We start from the raw sequence: 17006 nt of genomic DNA on the forward strand, positions 1-17006 counted from the left end.
AGCCATATGCGTTTAACTGCATTGAAGCACAGAATATAAGAAAATTTTTATTTAGACAATGCGGGTCACCATAGACGTCGGGTCACCATTGTGCACAAACCTGCATCCCTAATTCAGCAAATAATTTAACTAATTATATAATCAAGATCTGAGGCTGGAATGAAAACCTGCATACACACGGCCCTCCATGGCACGAGTTTGACACCACTGCTATAGATCAAACTATATATTAACGCAAAACAAAGTATTAAATAAAAAAATAATACCACTCTTGGGTATATCTAGCGCCCAAATTCATACGTACTCCCTTTGGTTTTAAAATTCCTAAAGATGTATTTCCATTACTGAACGAGATATCATAAATGTTGGCCCTTCTGGACTACAGCTTCACAACCTCAGTTCCCGTTACCCCCTTGGTTAAGCGCGTGATCCCGTTCCCCGGATGCCCGCTCCACCCATTATAGTCGCGCGCAGTGGGGCGCGTCCATGTGCTGTATCTTGTGTGTGGACGAGGAAGTCCCCATCACTGCTCATTCAATTCCGATCCAGACGCCCGAAACACACAGAGATACGACCATGGTATGTCTACCTACATTTTAGCACATAGGTGGTTCCCGTTTAACTACTAACACTATCATTGTATAAGGGATGAGTTAGGATAATATTATATGTCATTTTCCGTTATTGCAGCTATTTGATTATTAGCTGACTTTCTGAAACGCATAACGCTAAGATAGCGTTCACAATAGCTGTTCAACTAACGATAGATGGGTAGCTCGGTGCGGTGCTTAGCAAGCAACTATCGAAAGGAAATCGCCACCACCATGCAATTTCATTTGGATGCTTTTTATTACTTTGTTTTAAAACGATGTTTATGGTGATACCGTTGTGCTCGGCCACTTGCCACCCATCAAAGAAGATTGCGTTTTAGGTGCGCTCTTGACGTCCCCGATAGTTTTTAAACGCGATTATTGTAATTTCGATGAGGTTGAGGAATCTACAAAACGACCCCAAAAAACAACTGGCGCCATTTCCTTCTTCATTCGTCATTTCTGTGAACTTCGGCCTGATGTCAGCCTCTCACATTACTTTACCATTTGGCTTGCCAATATGCCTGGCAAGCGGACTGTGCGAACTAATTGGCTAATCGAGCAAAGTTATCTTGGCCAATATCTCGCCGTTCCGCGGCGGTTCATTGTTTCTGGTGGTAGTTTGCTCCCAATGTGCACGTCAGAACGAGCGTAGTACATTCGAATTCCGCTTTGAATTTGAAACCATTCTGTCTTTTCCGAATGTGACCCCCTGGACCTTTGTCTTCGGTTAACATTGCTCGCAAGCTAGTTTGCCAACCATGGATGGCTGGCATTGTCGATAACGTTGAGTTGTTTAATAGTTGTTTAATTGCTACCAGCCTAGCTAACGTTCTCTTGCTAACCATTACAAATGCCGCATGTAGCTAGATCGCTAACGACGGCTAGCTACCTAAAATATAATTTGAGGTATTAATCACTCTTCCATTGAATACGTTTTATTTCGTTGTTTAAACAAATATTACAGTAACGCTAGCTTCTTAATTGTATAGTTTTTCTGTCCTTTTAACACGATAACGCTAGAGTACACTGCAGTCTTGCCCCACCCTAGTTTTTGGTTTAAGAGGTTTTATTTAAATATTCTTTATACGTGTAGCCAACAATCGCTTTCACGGTATTTGAATATCATTAAGCTTGTTGCAGCGAACCGCATTTGTTGAATGTTGAATGCTGAATAACCTTATCCAAATACCGTTAGCTCGCAAGAATTTAGGGAGGCTTGCGTGTGGGCTGCTTGCCCGCCGTTCCTTCCTGGTTCTACGCAGCAACATTGACAATCCGAGCCAATGGCGCGTAGTCATTGCAGAACACTAGTCAGCCACGGTGGACTGCTAATATAAATTAAACGGCTTTGTAGCTAGCGAGTTAGCTATATTTCTATTTGGTTACATACAATATACAGTTTTGCGCCTGAACGTTTATCCCGTACAGGCCTTTTCGCATTCGTACGCATACTAGCATTTGTCTTCGTGTACGCGGGGCACAGACCTTTTCTTTTTGATAAATGTACTGCAAAAAATGACTGTCTGGCTAGTTTGATTTGGACACATTTAGTCCTTTAAAATGAGAATATGCTGCTTTTTACGTTGAGAAAATAAGACTGTTAACCGTTGCACTGTCGAGAGACCATGTTCCATTCCTTCACCCCTCCCTCTTCCTTTGTCTGAAGTATTGTATAAAAAAGGCACTTCTTGTTTTCTATAACCGACTAGGTTATTTTTTTGTATCTCTCAAAGGGCCTGTTCTGAGAAACCATGTAATTTATTACAATAATTGTCACTGAATTAATCGCATGTGGTTTATGTTCCGGCCTAGTTTCCCATCTAACGGTTAGACATGTGTTTCAGTGTCTAAAGCTAGTACCGGTTCCGGTATAGGCATTGAGCAATGTTAGACTCTGATTTTCCATCCTGTCGCAGCTGTGTTTTTCTGCCCTGTACTGGGCGTTTGAGTCTAGATTCACGAGGAACTAGTTTACATCTATTGAATTAAGAATTTAAAAAAGAATGCATTAGTGCATCCGGTTTTCCGTTGTTTCCACATTTGCATGGATTTAGCAAGCCAACTATACGAAAATGATACCGGTAGTATTTGTTAGTTTATTTGACAGGGGCAATGCACATACATACCATTTCTGTAAATGTGCCACAGTTAGCCAGGAAGGGTTATTTTCATCTGTAGTCCATAGGCTGCATGTTTTTTTTGGTAGTTAACATGCATCTTTTTTTCAAATAAGTTTGTTTGTTCAGGCTTGTCTTGTCCGCTAACTGACATTAAGAGGAAGTGAGAGTGAATGAATTAAACGCTGTAGATTTTTTTCTAAGAGAATTTTTTTTTCTCCAAAACGGAAATTCAATTTTTATACGAATAACTCATGATTCCACAGTTATCTTGTACAATTTTGCCCGGTGTTATTTTAAAAATGATGGCTTAGAACCAGACATTAAAATGCGTGGCCACTGTGCTGCCACGCTGTGCTATGTAAAGCCTAGTAATATAGACCAGCCTAGGAAAAATAATGTCGTATATAAACGAGCATTTACCACTCGCAGTTGTTTCAAGAATAAGTTGGTCAAATAGTTCTGTATTTAAGTCCTTGCCAGTGTCGCTTTTACCTTACCTTGTACCACTTTAGTAGCTTATTGACGACTTAGACTAAGTTTCCGCCTTTTCAGTATTCTGGTGGTCTTGCCCTGGTCAGTGCCCTTGATTTTCAGCTGTAATATTAATATTTGTACCATTCCGTGGTGCTCGTGTAGTTTTGTAGTATTTGAATGGAACTGAGTGGGGGGAAAAAAAGATCTTTAGGGCCAGTTTCATGAAACCGCCTGCTGAGGCAAAACCCAGCTACCGGAAAGCGTTAAAGTAACTCTGTGTGGGTTTCTGTACTTATGTAACAGTGAAATTAAGGGTAGTATTTATTTATTTATTTTATTTATTTATTTTTGTTGTAAGGAATTTCTGACCTTCTCCCTCGTAGTGTGTGAGATGGTGTGCCTCTTAAGTGAATTGGACTGTGCTGCTGTTCCCTGAACCTTGACTTTTGGAGACATTCCGTGGCATTTTATGACAGGAAGAAAGAGGTGTCTGTTCCTGAGAGAAGAAAGGTCTTTCACATAGAGACCAGCTAGGGTGTAACCTTAACTGGCTCGTGGGTATAAGTCTGATACCTGCTTCCTGAGTCATTCCTGTGCTCATGGTGAAACTTGATGTCACTGAACCTTTTTGATATGCGTATATTTTTATAGAATATGGGAAGTGGGCCTTGTGTTGTGGTGCCCTGAGTCACACTCGGCAGCAGCTACTAGTCCGCAAAGGAAAGAGGGTAAAATGAATGCGTGCGTTGCTGGTTCTCTTAAGGCAGCTTCTCGGACTCCGCTGATTCCTTTATCAATGCGTTTGGCAGCCAAAGTTTTGCAATGACAACTTTATACAAGTGAAGAAAAAAAGAAAAGAAAACAAGCCATCGCACAGTTGGGCTGTATTAAGTGCGCTTGCATGGTTGGTTGGTCATGTGCGGACCTCGTTTTTACGTAACGTGTCTCTTGCCCAGTACCAGGAAGTAATTGTTAAAGGTGTCCATTTTGCAAGAACAATCAGTCACACCCAGGGTAAACAGGCCCCTGCACTTAGAGCATTCCTTCATAGTGGATCATAGTCAGTTACTTCTTTTTTGCCCTTTTTTAATGCATATCGATAATGTATATACGTTTCTGTTACCTTTAGCATAACTAATAAGACTGAAGAGACTGTAATGGGACATTTATTATGTCTGTATTCAGTACACGGAGCAGTTTGGCGTACACAAGAGTCAAATGAACATCTCCTGCCGACAGGTTGCTGAAGGACCAAACGCACGGCCAAAAACGGCATCCCCATGCGGCCCCGTTCCTTTTCCCAACCTGCGATTAGCTCCTGTTGTGCTGCGCTAACGAAAATCGGAAGATGTCCGTCGGTTTTCTGGGTGAACGCGAGTCAGTGATGTTGCACTTCCCCCCCCCCCCCCCCCCCCTTTTTACAGAAGACCCATTGTTTGTCTGTCTGTCAGCCGCGTATATTCCCGAGTAGTCCGCTCAGCAGTGTCCTGATCCTCAACTCTGCCCAGAAGCTCATTCCTTTAGCATTTGAATATTGGGTCAGCTTAATTTAATTTGAAAACGGCTCCCCCTTAAGCTGTAGCAAGCACTGCACAGAGTAGCTCACTCTGCATACTTCCAGGTCTTGTAAGTCACACTGCCTGATCTGGCACCTGTGCTGAGTGTTTCCGCGGGGAAAGTGTTTGGTGGCAGCGACGTTGGCGTTCGCGCAGTGCGCCGTGCTCATGCTCACCATGGCAACGCTGCCCTTCCCCTTGCATTGCAGTAACCCTTGTCCGCGAGCGTGAATGCTTGCGATACCAGTGTGTTCCTTGCCTTATCTTGCATTGATACGGTCCCTTTGTGGCAGTTTGAGGAATTAGTCGGTTGCATTCATTGTATTTCTCAGATTTACAATGAATATAGCAAATAGGAGAGTAACGTCGTTCCAAAAGGCTAAACTCGGTGGGTTTACTTTCACGCATTACTGCTGGAAGATGAAGTCCTGAATGCTGATCAGATTGACATTTTTTTTTCACGGCCTCAAACTCTGTCCCTCCCATCGCTGGCATTATAGCATAACGTGCCATGATTTGCTTCCATTCAGCTTTGCGGAAGGGATTTGGGCATCGCAGCTTTTCTGACAGGTGGGCCGCAGTGTGACAGTCCAGCTCTCTTTCGCCTGCAGTGTGTCCAGCATGCAGTGCAGCTCACTTTCGCCTACAGTGTGTCCAGCATGCAGTGCAGCTCACTTTCGCCTGCAGTGTGTCCTGTGCGCAGTGCAGCTCACTTTCGCCTGCAGTGTGTCCTGTGCGCAGTGCGCAGTGCAGCTCACTTTCGCCTGCAGTGTGTCCTGTGCGCAGTGCAGCTCACTTTTGCCTGCAGTGTGTCCAGCATGCAGTGCAGCTCACTTTCGCTTGCCGTGTCCTGCGTGCAGCTGCCACTCCCGCTCATATTCCAGTTAGCCTAGTGTCTCTTATCGATTTCCGTTATCAGTTGTCCTCAGAGGTTGCGTTCCTCCTCCAGTAATCATTCCAATCCCTGGCTTCCTTCACGCTTTGGTTTAAAAATATTTTATAAAAAATGAATAATTTTTAAATGGTATACTTTATTTATTTGGAACCGCAGGGCCGGGGCATAGTTTAGACAGCCAGTTTAGTTCCCCTTCCTCCTGGTGGCGGCGGCGGCGGCCCAGTCGCTGGCGCTGAGCCTGTGGCCGCCTGTAGCGCTGAGCCTGTGGCCGCCTGTAGCGCTGAGACTGTAGCGCCCGGCGCGTCTACCCACGATGCCTCACGCCTGCCTCTCTTCCCAGGCCTCCGGAGTCACAGTGACAGAGGAAGTGGTGACCGTCTTCAACGACATGAAGGTGCGCAAGGCCACGGCCAACGAGGACGAGAAGAAGAAGAGGAAGAAGGCGGTGCTCTTCTGCCTCAGCGAGGACAAAAAGCACATCATTTTGGAGCCGGGCAACGAGATCCTGGTGGGGGATGTGGGCACCACGGTCGAGGACCCGTACCTTCACTTCGTCAAAATGCTGCCCCCCAACGACTGTCGCTACGCTCTGTACGACGCCACCTACGAGACCAAGGAAACCAGGAAGGAGGACTTGGTCTTTATCCTCTGGTGAGTGGACAGCATTTGGCTGGAAAGGGGGAGAACACCCCTTTCATATATCAACACTCGAAACATCGGCAATTTGCTCGGCTGGCTGGTTACTTTGCAGCCCCTCCTGCCGTGTCACAGTTTATGTGCGCGTTGGTGTGTTTGCTTTCTGTATTTGATTACATCCATTTAATTTGACGGTTGCAACATTGTGGGGCCTGTCGTCTAACCCAACGTGACATTTTGCATGCGGTGCGTTTGCTGTGCTGCCGTAGTCAGTGGGATCGCGGTTAAGGAGGAGGTCCCCGGTGGTTTGTTAGAGGAGGAGCAGCAGGCTGTGCCGAGCTGTGACTAGGGAAGTGCGCAGCATGTCTATTGCTGTCGCAAAGGGTTTCAGCGCAACCACACAGAGGGAACACTGGCAGTATACTGATTAGGAAAAGTTGCGTTTGCGATGCATTTTAACACACCACTGCCAACATGTTGCAAACGACTGCATTTGCACTGCACTTTCGCCAGCTTGGAGGTGGTGACAAATCGAGGGGATTAAAAAAAAAAAAAAAAAAAACGACACCAGGATGGTTGCAAGATGTGACAACTAGCTAGTGTTGCCCAGAAGAGGTGGCATGTTTGTCCAGTCTATAACGCCTAATTAAAATGGTACAAATTGTTTTACCCTGTAAACATTTGTGCTTAGTTGTAACCCATTTAAAAATGCTTTACCTTAAGTAAACACTTAAACTTTTTTTTATTTTTTATTTTATTTATTATTTTAAGTAAACTGTTGATACAAATAACGGCATGGTAGTTGTATGACTAATTCAAGTCTTTTTTTGTCACCAGTAAAATTAAGATCAGAAATGTACTCAAGGTACAGGGTGGGTTTGACAGTCACTGCACACTCCTGATCCTTTCACCCCCCTCCCTGTCACAGGGCTCCAGAGAGCGCCCCCCTGAAGAGCAAGATGATCTACGCCAGCTCCAAGGATGCCATCAAGAAGAAATTGACCGGTGAGTCATGATTTAAGGATATGAAACCTAGAAGGGAGGCCAACTTTTTATGAAGGTCATAAGAATATATGTCTCATTTTACTGGTGTGATGTTGCTGCTGGCACCAGGTTTTTATAAAAAATTGTGAAATTTGGTTAGGGTTTAGGGTTTGTAGGAGCTACTGCCATCCTGCAATATTTTTGTCAGGATGCCAGAAGTGCTTTTCATGTTATCATATTGAATTATTTCTGTCCCTCTCAATTCAAGGTATCAAGCACGAGTTGCAAGTGAACGGTTTGGAGGAAATAAAGGACCGACGTAACCTTGCAGAGAAACTTGGAGGCACGTCAGTCATTACCCTCGAAGGATACCCTCTATAAATTTACCTCCAGGCTTCAACTGAGGCCTACCAGTACACAAATTTGTGAGGGGTTTGGCTGTTCATTCCATTATGGCAAGGTGGGGGTGGGGGGTGGGGGGGCAATTTGTGGGAGGGAGGGGGTGGTTGTCGGTCTGAAATTTCATAATTGCAGGCTATCATTCCAATTCTGACAATGAAGAACAAAACGCAAAAAAATGTTGAAGTCAAAATTAATGAAGGATGATAATACATACGATAATTGAAGTTTGACAGGTTTTTGTTCGTTCTGGGTTCCAGTTGAGTGGTGCTGTGAAGGAGGGGGGGAAGTGCAAGGTGCACTGGGCATATAAACCATTAATTCAAACTTGAATGTTGCAGAATACTGTTAAACTTAATTCTACAATGTTATTTGCCAAACTTCTAGTTCTGTTTTATTAGCATTTATGTGTAACTGAGGCGATCTGTGACAACACTTCAAAGATTTCTGACTTAAAATGCGACGCGTCAAACCTTTTTCAGGATCACTTTTAATTGCATTCTTTTGACTTTATGCCCAAACGTTCAAATTCCAAAATTATGATTCCAGTTTTGTTTTATTGTTATTATTATTTTTTTGTTTGTTTTTGCATTTTTGACTGAACCAAACCATTGTTGGTGTGAAGAACAAACACATTCCTTTTAGGACTGAAAGAGCTGATTAAAATGAAGTGACTGAATGAGTTATCGAGATGAAGAACGGAAGGAAGGGGGGAGGGCAGAGGGGGAGCGAAGTAGCGTAACAGCCTGTGTACAGAGTGAAGGGATGCTGGATGGAGGGTGGATGTTTTGTATCGTCTCCTTATCTCTAATTAAAATAAAAAATAAAAAAAAGCACTTAACTACCGGTCCTCCTCATGTTGTCTTCCTCATTTTACACATGGGTTCACGTCCTTGGTTCCTAAAACCAACCGAGTCTTTGCATTGCTGTTCAACAAGAGACTGTGTATGCTGAATTTTGGACTTTTTAAAGGGCTTCTTTATAATTCACATTTATAAGTCAAACCATTAGAATGGTTGTTCACTTGGCTATAATGCTTTCTCTTCCTGCTGATCCACAACCCCCAACCTGTGAGTCTGTGTCATTAAGCTAGAACAGTGGTGGACAACTCCAGTCCTGAAGGGTTGCTCCGTGTGGTGGTTCCAACCAGTTACCTTCGTTTTAGTTCTCACCGCTCTATAAACTAGGCTGTGCTTGAGCACAGTAAAATCTTTAAGATACACTGGCAGTCTGTAGCTGGTGCTAATACAAATTCCAGACAGTAATTTCATTAGCTCAAACATATCTCTAACAAAGGTTGGCACAAAATCCTGAAATGGATTGGATCTTGTTGGACACCCCTTATCTATAGGGTCCAGGATTACAAAACGGTTGGGGGTGTACTGGCTATCAGTATAACACATGCAGTAATGATATAATCACATGGGTCCATCTCCTTAATGATTACCATAAGGACATTACACAGTAACATCCCTGCACCATATTGGTATATTTGAGGCATCTCCAGGATGGGTAACATCCAAGAGTACTACGGAGAGACGACTGGACATTGGGCTGGCAAGATTCAATCCTCCACATACAGTTCCAGAATGAAGAAGCATGACAGCCTGCTGTCGGTTTGGTGCTCAGTGGCTAGCATACTGCAATATGGGTTGTCATGGAACCAGAGCTTTGAGCTGAATGGCCATTCACAAGCTACAGTTAAATACACTGGTGAGACTTTCAATGCTAGCATTGGCTAATCGTATCATCAAGCAAGGCATAGATGATTCAATTTCTAGTTGGGAAGTAATGTGAACCATTTCTGTGGAATGACTGTAATGAGTAGACTGATATACAGATAGAATACAATGATTTTAATTGAAATACAGGTAGCCTAGATGGGAATGACATTTTTGTTGAACATTCATTAAAAAAAACATTTCCCCAACCACCTTCATTAAATCAAAATAGATTTTTTTGGATTACAGTTCCAGAGAATATAACGACACAAAATTAGGAAGCCTTCCACTGAAGGGTAATATTTCAAGGCCTTTGTTTGTTCTTTTGAACACAAAAAACTAATGTCATTCAACATAGGATGTAAAAAATTAAATGGTGCTTAAATTCAAGAAGTGCCATTTTTGTACGCAGTGGTTATTACTGGGAGTCTGCCATCTTATCACAGCTCTCTCTCAATGTGGAAAATAAATATCTTTGCTCGCAAATGTTACCCTTATCTTTTCTTGGGCACAGACCTCTATCTAAAAACTTCCATATTTAACCACCACTCAAACTACACAATGGCTGGTGCAGAATTTAATCTTGAGATAGCAATGGCTATATTCCTTCACTTGTTCTTTATTTTAAATAACTGCATGAAATGACATACATAAATACTTGTGCAAAACCAGAAATCATGTATGTACCCACTTCGTCCTTTGATTTCCCAATGTTTTTTTATTTTTTTAAAAGCCCCTGCTCTTTCCGAGGTTAAATAGTTTTTGTGACATTTATGATACAGAGCTGGATAACACCTTTCAATATTTGTACACATAATCCAAAATGGCATACAGTTTTGATGGCACTGACACCCCCAACATGTTATACGGTTTGTAAATTAAAGCATGTGCATTTCATTCTTGCTATTAGATTATTTATTGTTCATCGCATTTAGCTTCCAGCACAGGGCAGTGAATTTGACAGTTGCCTGCACCCATTCATTTCAGATGCATCACAGGAGTTCTCAATAATGATTCACAGCCTCAGGAGGAGTCACTCTGCACATCCTGCCTGCATTTCCTTGGCTTCCTCTTCCGGTCTCATCTGAAAGAGGAAATTTAGGAATGGAAGTGATCATTGGAGTCCAGAGTAGAGCACGGTATGCTGCCCTTTCTGTATGTTGAATGAGCGCTGTTTTTTTTTTTGGGGGGGGGGGGTGGGGGGGAGGCAATCTGAAGTTTTACCCTTTGAGTGAAGAGCCATTTGTGAGGTCCTGACTGCATGCATGGCCATAGAGCACATTCACAGATAACTTCAGCCAAGTCCTGTCAGAGGTAATGCTCCAAGCACTGAGGGCTGCTGTTCTTGTGGTTGATTTTTTCTTCTTCCATAAAAAACTACATGGCCAGAAGTATGTGGACACCCCTTCTAACTAGTGGATTTGGCTACTTCAGCCACACGCATTGGTAAAAGGTGCATAAAATCAAGCATACAGCCATGCAATCTCCATAGACAAACATTGGCAGTAGAATGGGTTGTTGGCTGGAGTGGTGTAAAGCACACAGCCATTGGACTCTGAAGCAGTGGAAACACATTCTCTGGAGTGATTAATTATGCTTCACTATCTGGCAGACTGATAGATGAATCTGAGTTTGGCAAATGCCAAGAGAACACTACCTGCCAACTGTAAGCCAGGTCTTATTGCCCAATATCAGTGTCCAACCTCGCTAATGCTCTCGTGGCTGAATCGAAGCAAATCCCTGTATCTATCTACCAAAATCTAGTGGAAAGCCTTCCCAGAAGATTATAGTCTGTTATAGCAGCAACAGGCCATTGTATTCAGATGGCACATAAAAAGTGGGACACCAGTAACTACTGAGACAAAAGTAAATTATCAGACATTTCACTTTAAGCTATTTCAAGATATATCTTACAAAAACATTGGATGCTACTGGGGAGAATGAATGATATTTGACTTTGGGCAAGGTTCTAAGAGTCATTCAAAATCTGTGAAGAAATTTGTCAAAAGAAAAATATCATGAAAAAATCCTGAAAGGCATCCTTGAAATGTCAAGGGAAAAGCCTCCAGAAATAAATTCTTATTTTGTGTATTACATAGCACAGTCCATCTCTCTTTAACTCGTCCGCTTGGTGTAATTTACTATCAGGCCTAGCAATATCAGTATAATATTTTCACAGATATTGCCAACATTGTTCAGCAGTAAGCCCACTACCAAAATAGCAGATGACTGGGAAAAATGAAACCCATGAAAGAAGGAAATAACTCATGAGCAAGGTCCAGTAATGGTGCGGGACAGATCTGAGGAGAACCACAGAAGCAAACACTACCCCCAAGGTACAGGGACTGCAACCGATGACTAATCAAGAAGATCAAAGTCCAGGAACATGACTGCTGATTGGATTGTCACACTAACACAACACTTGTAGCAACCTTTGATTAAATTCCACTCTGACCATTAGAAGGAGACCCACAGCCCACCAAGTCAGAATTTTACAGGCAGGGTCATGCCATGTAATGCTGGTGCAGTTGCACAAATAAAAGATTCTGAACCTGTTTTTCTGGGCTGAAGTTTGATGTACTTTCTTCAGCTTGAGTTCCTGGCCTGCTACACTATTCCCACTGCACTACACTTTACAGTACTGATGTATAATTAACAGCTGAAAATGTTATTGTCTGAATGACATTCATAACTAAGCTAAGTCTTGTGAGTGCAGAAATGGGCAAATAGACAGAGATACATATGAGACAGCCATCTTAAAGCACCCTGCCCTGGTGAAAGCAGTTAGCTAGCTACCCAATGCAAGAACTCCATGTGATATGTTACCACGGTGATCATATCAAACAGCGTTTGTTTTTAACTGTAATGACTCCACGCTATTGGAAAAGAGATACGGGCAGTACACACTTCTGTTATTCTAGAACATGGCATTCAAAAACTATGGCTATTTACAAGTAATGTCTCCCAAATTAGATTTGCTTCTCTTAAATAAGCTAAATGGCAAGCATTCATTTTGTAAATTTTTGTGAAGTCCATTCATTAACTCTGAAATATAAAATATTTTCAAATGTTTGTACTTGTATTTAATTGTATTAAATAATTCATTTATCTCTCAGTGTCAGTGTAAAATGTGCAAGTACGCTGACCTGCATTCACTCTCCTTTCTGTGGAAGATTATTTTGGCTTCCTACACACTATGAAGAAAACAAGGGTCTTAACTGCACATCAAGGTGCCTCAAACTTGCCAAGATGTCACTTTGATTGAACAAAGGAGTTATAATTCTGTTGGCATTATGGGCAGAAATGTACTCACTGGCCTTGTAGAGGTCACCAATGATTGCTAGATTTTCTTTATAATCCAGATAAATCTTTTAAAATTTTTAAGTAATGAAGTTAGCAATACTCCTATATTTGTCTTTTATTAGCTTATCCAAATTTTGTTCAACAAATTGGTTAGTGTGACCACAGATCAGGTTCCCCTGATTTATACTGGTGATTACAAAGTTATGAGGTTATGGTAACATGATATAATGTGGATGTTGTGTATGGTATAGTAATACACAATGTAACTATTGAATTTTGATACAATCAGAATTATGGTGATAAAGACAAAAATAAAACAGGGAAAAAAATTATATAGGGCACAAGGGTAATTCTAATAATCCAAACTGCGCCTGGATTTCAAAATGGAGTGGATGCAAAACACAGCATAGTTTGCCTGAAACTACATGATTTGAAGAGCATTATCAGTATTTTGCTGACACCTACTGGACTATAGTTAAAGTACATCCATTAACGTAAAGAACCTGATATAAGACCTATATCATTAACTTAAACCCCAGAAAAAACTTAAAGGTTACAGCCTTTCATTCAAACTACATTGATAGGCAATTACATTGAAATCATTCAAAAGGTACTGTAAAAATATAATTCCTCCCATATAGGCCCCAATTTGGTTATGGTTTAACTACCCACATATAATATACTCTCATTATCTGTTCTCATAATAAAAACAGTAAATATGTTAAGCTATGTTGTGTAAATGTACAATGTCCAGTCATGCACTGTCATACTGTCCTTAATTGAAGTAGGGCTCAGTTGCCAGGTGAGCTTCTGTTGACGTATAGCAACTTAGCCTCTTATTTTCCCCTCCTTTTGTCTGTGGTAGATTATATATCGCATAGGAACACACTCCCCAAAGGACTTATTTATTTTTCTCCTTGTTCTACAACCTGTATCGCCCGTCTCATTCCGTCCCTTTTTACTCTATAAATCTACGCTTTGTTATGCCAGCTCGCCTTCCCTTTCAATCTTTTCCACTTGTTTATCCTTATCTTTCTCATTTTTTCCCTGTCTTCTTAAACACCCCTACCCCTCCCTCCCCTCAGGCTCTTAAATCCTAACGGTATTTCTGAAGTGCAGATCCTGCCTGCTTCAACACGCCTGGAATAACAGTGAGAAAGAACCGGGAGAGAGCAGGGAGCTGGCGGAGGTATGCAGTGCTGCTATAAGGCCACTAGGTGTCACCCCAGTCTCCTACTGACTCAAGTTTCCCCAGTAAACCTTGCCTGGCATAAACCGTCACCTTAAAATTACTAGAAGCACAAACATGCTGTACTTAATTGTCCAAACCAATATCAAATCTCTTCTTTTAAGTAGTTTTTACAAAAAAAACAACAAAAAAAAAAAACACCACCAATATTGCCCTAGCTAAAAAGTTTCACAAAGACAAATTCTGTGTGTCAGATGGCCATCACTAAATAAATAAACCACCCTGGAAAAATAAATAAAGAATCAATATAAAAAAAAAAACGAACAAAAAAACCCCACCAAGAACAGAAAATGTAAGATCTGGGTCATGCAGGATATAGGAGCTCATTAAACTAGAGGCCCTGGGAATGCCCCTCAAACCACCAGCGAACAACAACAACAAAAACAAGGCCAACAGAGGAATAAGTCTGCACTCCTGTCCTGGAAGGAGAAAAGAATCACTGAAAGGAGAAGCCACAGAGCTAACCATAAAGTCATCACAAACTCATATCTGGCCACTGCATTCATAAGGGAGAACTGACAGGTTTTCCCTCAGAGAGTGGCCCAAATGTGCACCTGTTTATTTTTCTACAAATATCAGTTAAAAAGGCAGATGCTGTGAGAATTACATCCAAAAGGCCTCTCGGTGCTCCAAGCATCTTTACACTACACTGATCTCTCATCAGCACTTAGAAAACGGTATTAATTCTATTTCAATTTTACATAATAAAATAATAAGAATAAATGTTGTATTTACTGATAGCAATGCCGTACAGCAATTGCACACATGGCTTCTAATTTAGAAGAAATCCACCCGGCTATTAACCCCGAAACTGAGAGTGATATATTCCAGGAAACTGAGCTGGCTTCTTGAGAGAACAAAACTAAAAGTGAACTCCATAAAGTCTCATAAGTTAAATCTTTTAAAGCCTTTGTGTCAGGTGAGTATTAATATAACAGGACTAACAGGAATGGGGAATTGCCGTGACCGTGAGTTCTGCTACTTCCTTTGAGAAGAAAACAAAGGATGATACATTGCTCAAATTCCGCCAGATGAGAGAGAGAACGGGGCACAGCGAAAACAGCAGTTAGTGCAATAAGAGGACGACTTAACACCCTCGGCTTCGGCATATAAAACACTGAAACAGATTCTGTGGAGCCCGCTTGAAGTTGAAGCTTTTTAGTCCCCATAAATCTGCAACCATGAGAAAGTAACAAAAATGCAACTTCCTGTGTAAAACAGTATCAGGAATATATTTAGGAATAAGGCATAAAATATACTGAGTGTGAATGGTATAATTACAACAAATTGTGTTGTCAACGTAAATGCGTAGCAACCCCTCTTTTTGGCTGGACCGCAACGGCGGGGCCAGCCTTACAAACGCGAATGTCTGTGACTGAGCGATGAAGTTACACCATTGGTTGGCCGAGTTATGAAGTTACACCATTGGTCGGCCGGTCCAGCCATATGCTAGGTTTTGACCTGGTCTTGTTTGATGAGAGTGCTGACATACACGGATGGAAGGAATGCGTTGCGGTCCATCTTCATAGCAGAGAGAGAGAGAAAAAAAAAGACGCCAGTCAGGTTGATCTTGCATTGCGCCACTCCCTCCCACTACTATGTCCTAGTTTGTCTTCCTCACACCAAGTCTGTCTTTCTGTGCCTGTCTTTCTCTCCTCAAAGAGTGACCGTTGAATCTTCCTTCTTTCTCCAGATCCTGGGTAGCTCAGAGAAGCAGAGGAGGCAGGCACCAGAAGACATTTTGGATCTGTGGACTGCGGTACTGTTTGTTGGATTGTTTGTCAGAGCGTGCGAACAGCTGCAGTGTGGTGGTGTTTGTCAATCGGCACAGGTTTATCGTGTGGATGGGTGTGTCTAAATGAGCCGGTAACGTTGCTGAAATATGTTGCTGTTTGCATGACTAAACTATATCAGTATGTGCACCATGCAGTTTGGTGGAAGATAAATCAGGGCATTGTGTTGACTGTGCATTCATATTTGTATTGGTGAAAATGTATGGGTAAACCTATTTCCTATAAATTCCTACAAATATACTACATCCATCCATTATCTAACCCATTTAATCCTGGTCCGGGTTGCAAGGGGTGAGGGTGGGGGAGTGGGGAGCTGGAGTCTATCCCAGCATTCATTGGGCTAGAGGCAGGAATACACTCACACACTCATACCTATGGGCAATTTAGACTCTCCAATTGACCGGCATGTCTTTGGATCGTGGAAGGAAACCGGAGTACCCAGAGGAAGTTCGCACAGACACGGGGAGAACATGCCAACTCCACACAAAAAGACCCTGACCAGGACTCGAACTCAAGACCTTCTTGCTGTGCGGTGACAGAGCACCACCTCCTGCACTACCGTGCCCCAAATCTACTCCCTGAATTAAAATTTCCAATTGTAGTTGAAGGTTCATCCCCCCGCTGCAATGTCTCCATCAGTTTGGAAGCTCCCACACAGGGACGCTATACGCACACGGCCAGGCGGCACTTCCTTTTCCCTCCAGCTGAGCTGTGCAGTGCTTGTGCCAGAGGACGGCAACACATTCACTGCGGCTGTTTGCAGGGAGCAGGCACCTAGTTCACCTGATGAGCCACTATGGCACAGCGAGGCAGAGATTATGTTACAGAGCAACACAAATTTAAAAAACCCCAAAAGCCTGTAAACTCAAGCTCTCCAGTATTCACAAAGCTGCTCAAATCACCTGTCAGTGCATACTGTGCATACGGTACTTGATATTGACAATGAACTACAGATGCAAATGAGAGATGAAATGTCAGCTGCAAATATGTTATGCAACAGCTGAAACAAAAACATTAGTCTATGGCATTAGACTAAACAACTTAGAACTTACAACTTGAGGTTGAACTGAGAATGAGAGAGATATAGAAGGGAGAGAAGAGAGAGAGGGAGAGGGGGAGTGAAAGAGAGGGAGACAAGGGTATGGCTAGTCTTAGAGCTGTTATTAGGGTGGGAAAATTAGACAGGGTGTTCTACTAAGTTGTTTTTCTGCTGGATACAAAACCAAGCAGGAGTAAGACATAAGCTTTCTGATCAATTTTATGTTTGGCCAACCAAAGCTGGC

General features: G+C 42.3%; 1 protein-coding gene across 1 annotated transcript; it reads left to right on the top strand.

Moving 5' to 3' along the window:
* Positions 1-430: 430 nt before the first annotated feature.
* cfl1 (cofilin 1) lies at positions 431-8503 on the top strand. The gene is made up of 4 exons (XM_035410686.1): positions 431-579; positions 5979-6289; positions 7203-7279; positions 7527-8503. Exons 1-4 carry the CDS (start codon positions 487-489, stop codon positions 7637-7639), a joined length of 594 nt encoding a protein of 197 aa, XP_035266577.1. The 5' UTR covers positions 431-486; the 3' UTR covers positions 7640-8503.
* The last annotated feature ends 8503 nt before the right edge of the window (positions 8504-17006 follow it).

Source organism: Anguilla anguilla, chromosome 3 (assembly GCF_013347855.1).
Source record: "Anguilla anguilla isolate fAngAng1 chromosome 3, fAngAng1.pri, whole genome shotgun sequence".
In the NCBI taxonomy this organism is placed as follows: Eukaryota; Metazoa; Chordata; class Actinopteri; order Anguilliformes; family Anguillidae; genus Anguilla; species Anguilla anguilla.

Excerpts from the sequence above, each read along its gene's own strand:
- cfl1 (XM_035410686.1), top strand. The coding sequence starts at position 487 with ATGTGCTGTATCTTGTGTGTGGACGAGGAAGTCCCCATCACTGCTCAT. Across the intron at positions 580-5,978 it reads CACACAGAGATACGACCATG|GCCTCCGGAGTCACAGTGAC; the intron begins GTATGTCTACCT and ends CTCTCTTCCCAG. Across the intron at positions 7,280-7,526 it reads CATCAAGAAGAAATTGACCG|GTATCAAGCACGAGTTGCAA; the intron begins GTGAGTCATGAT and ends TCTCAATTCAAG.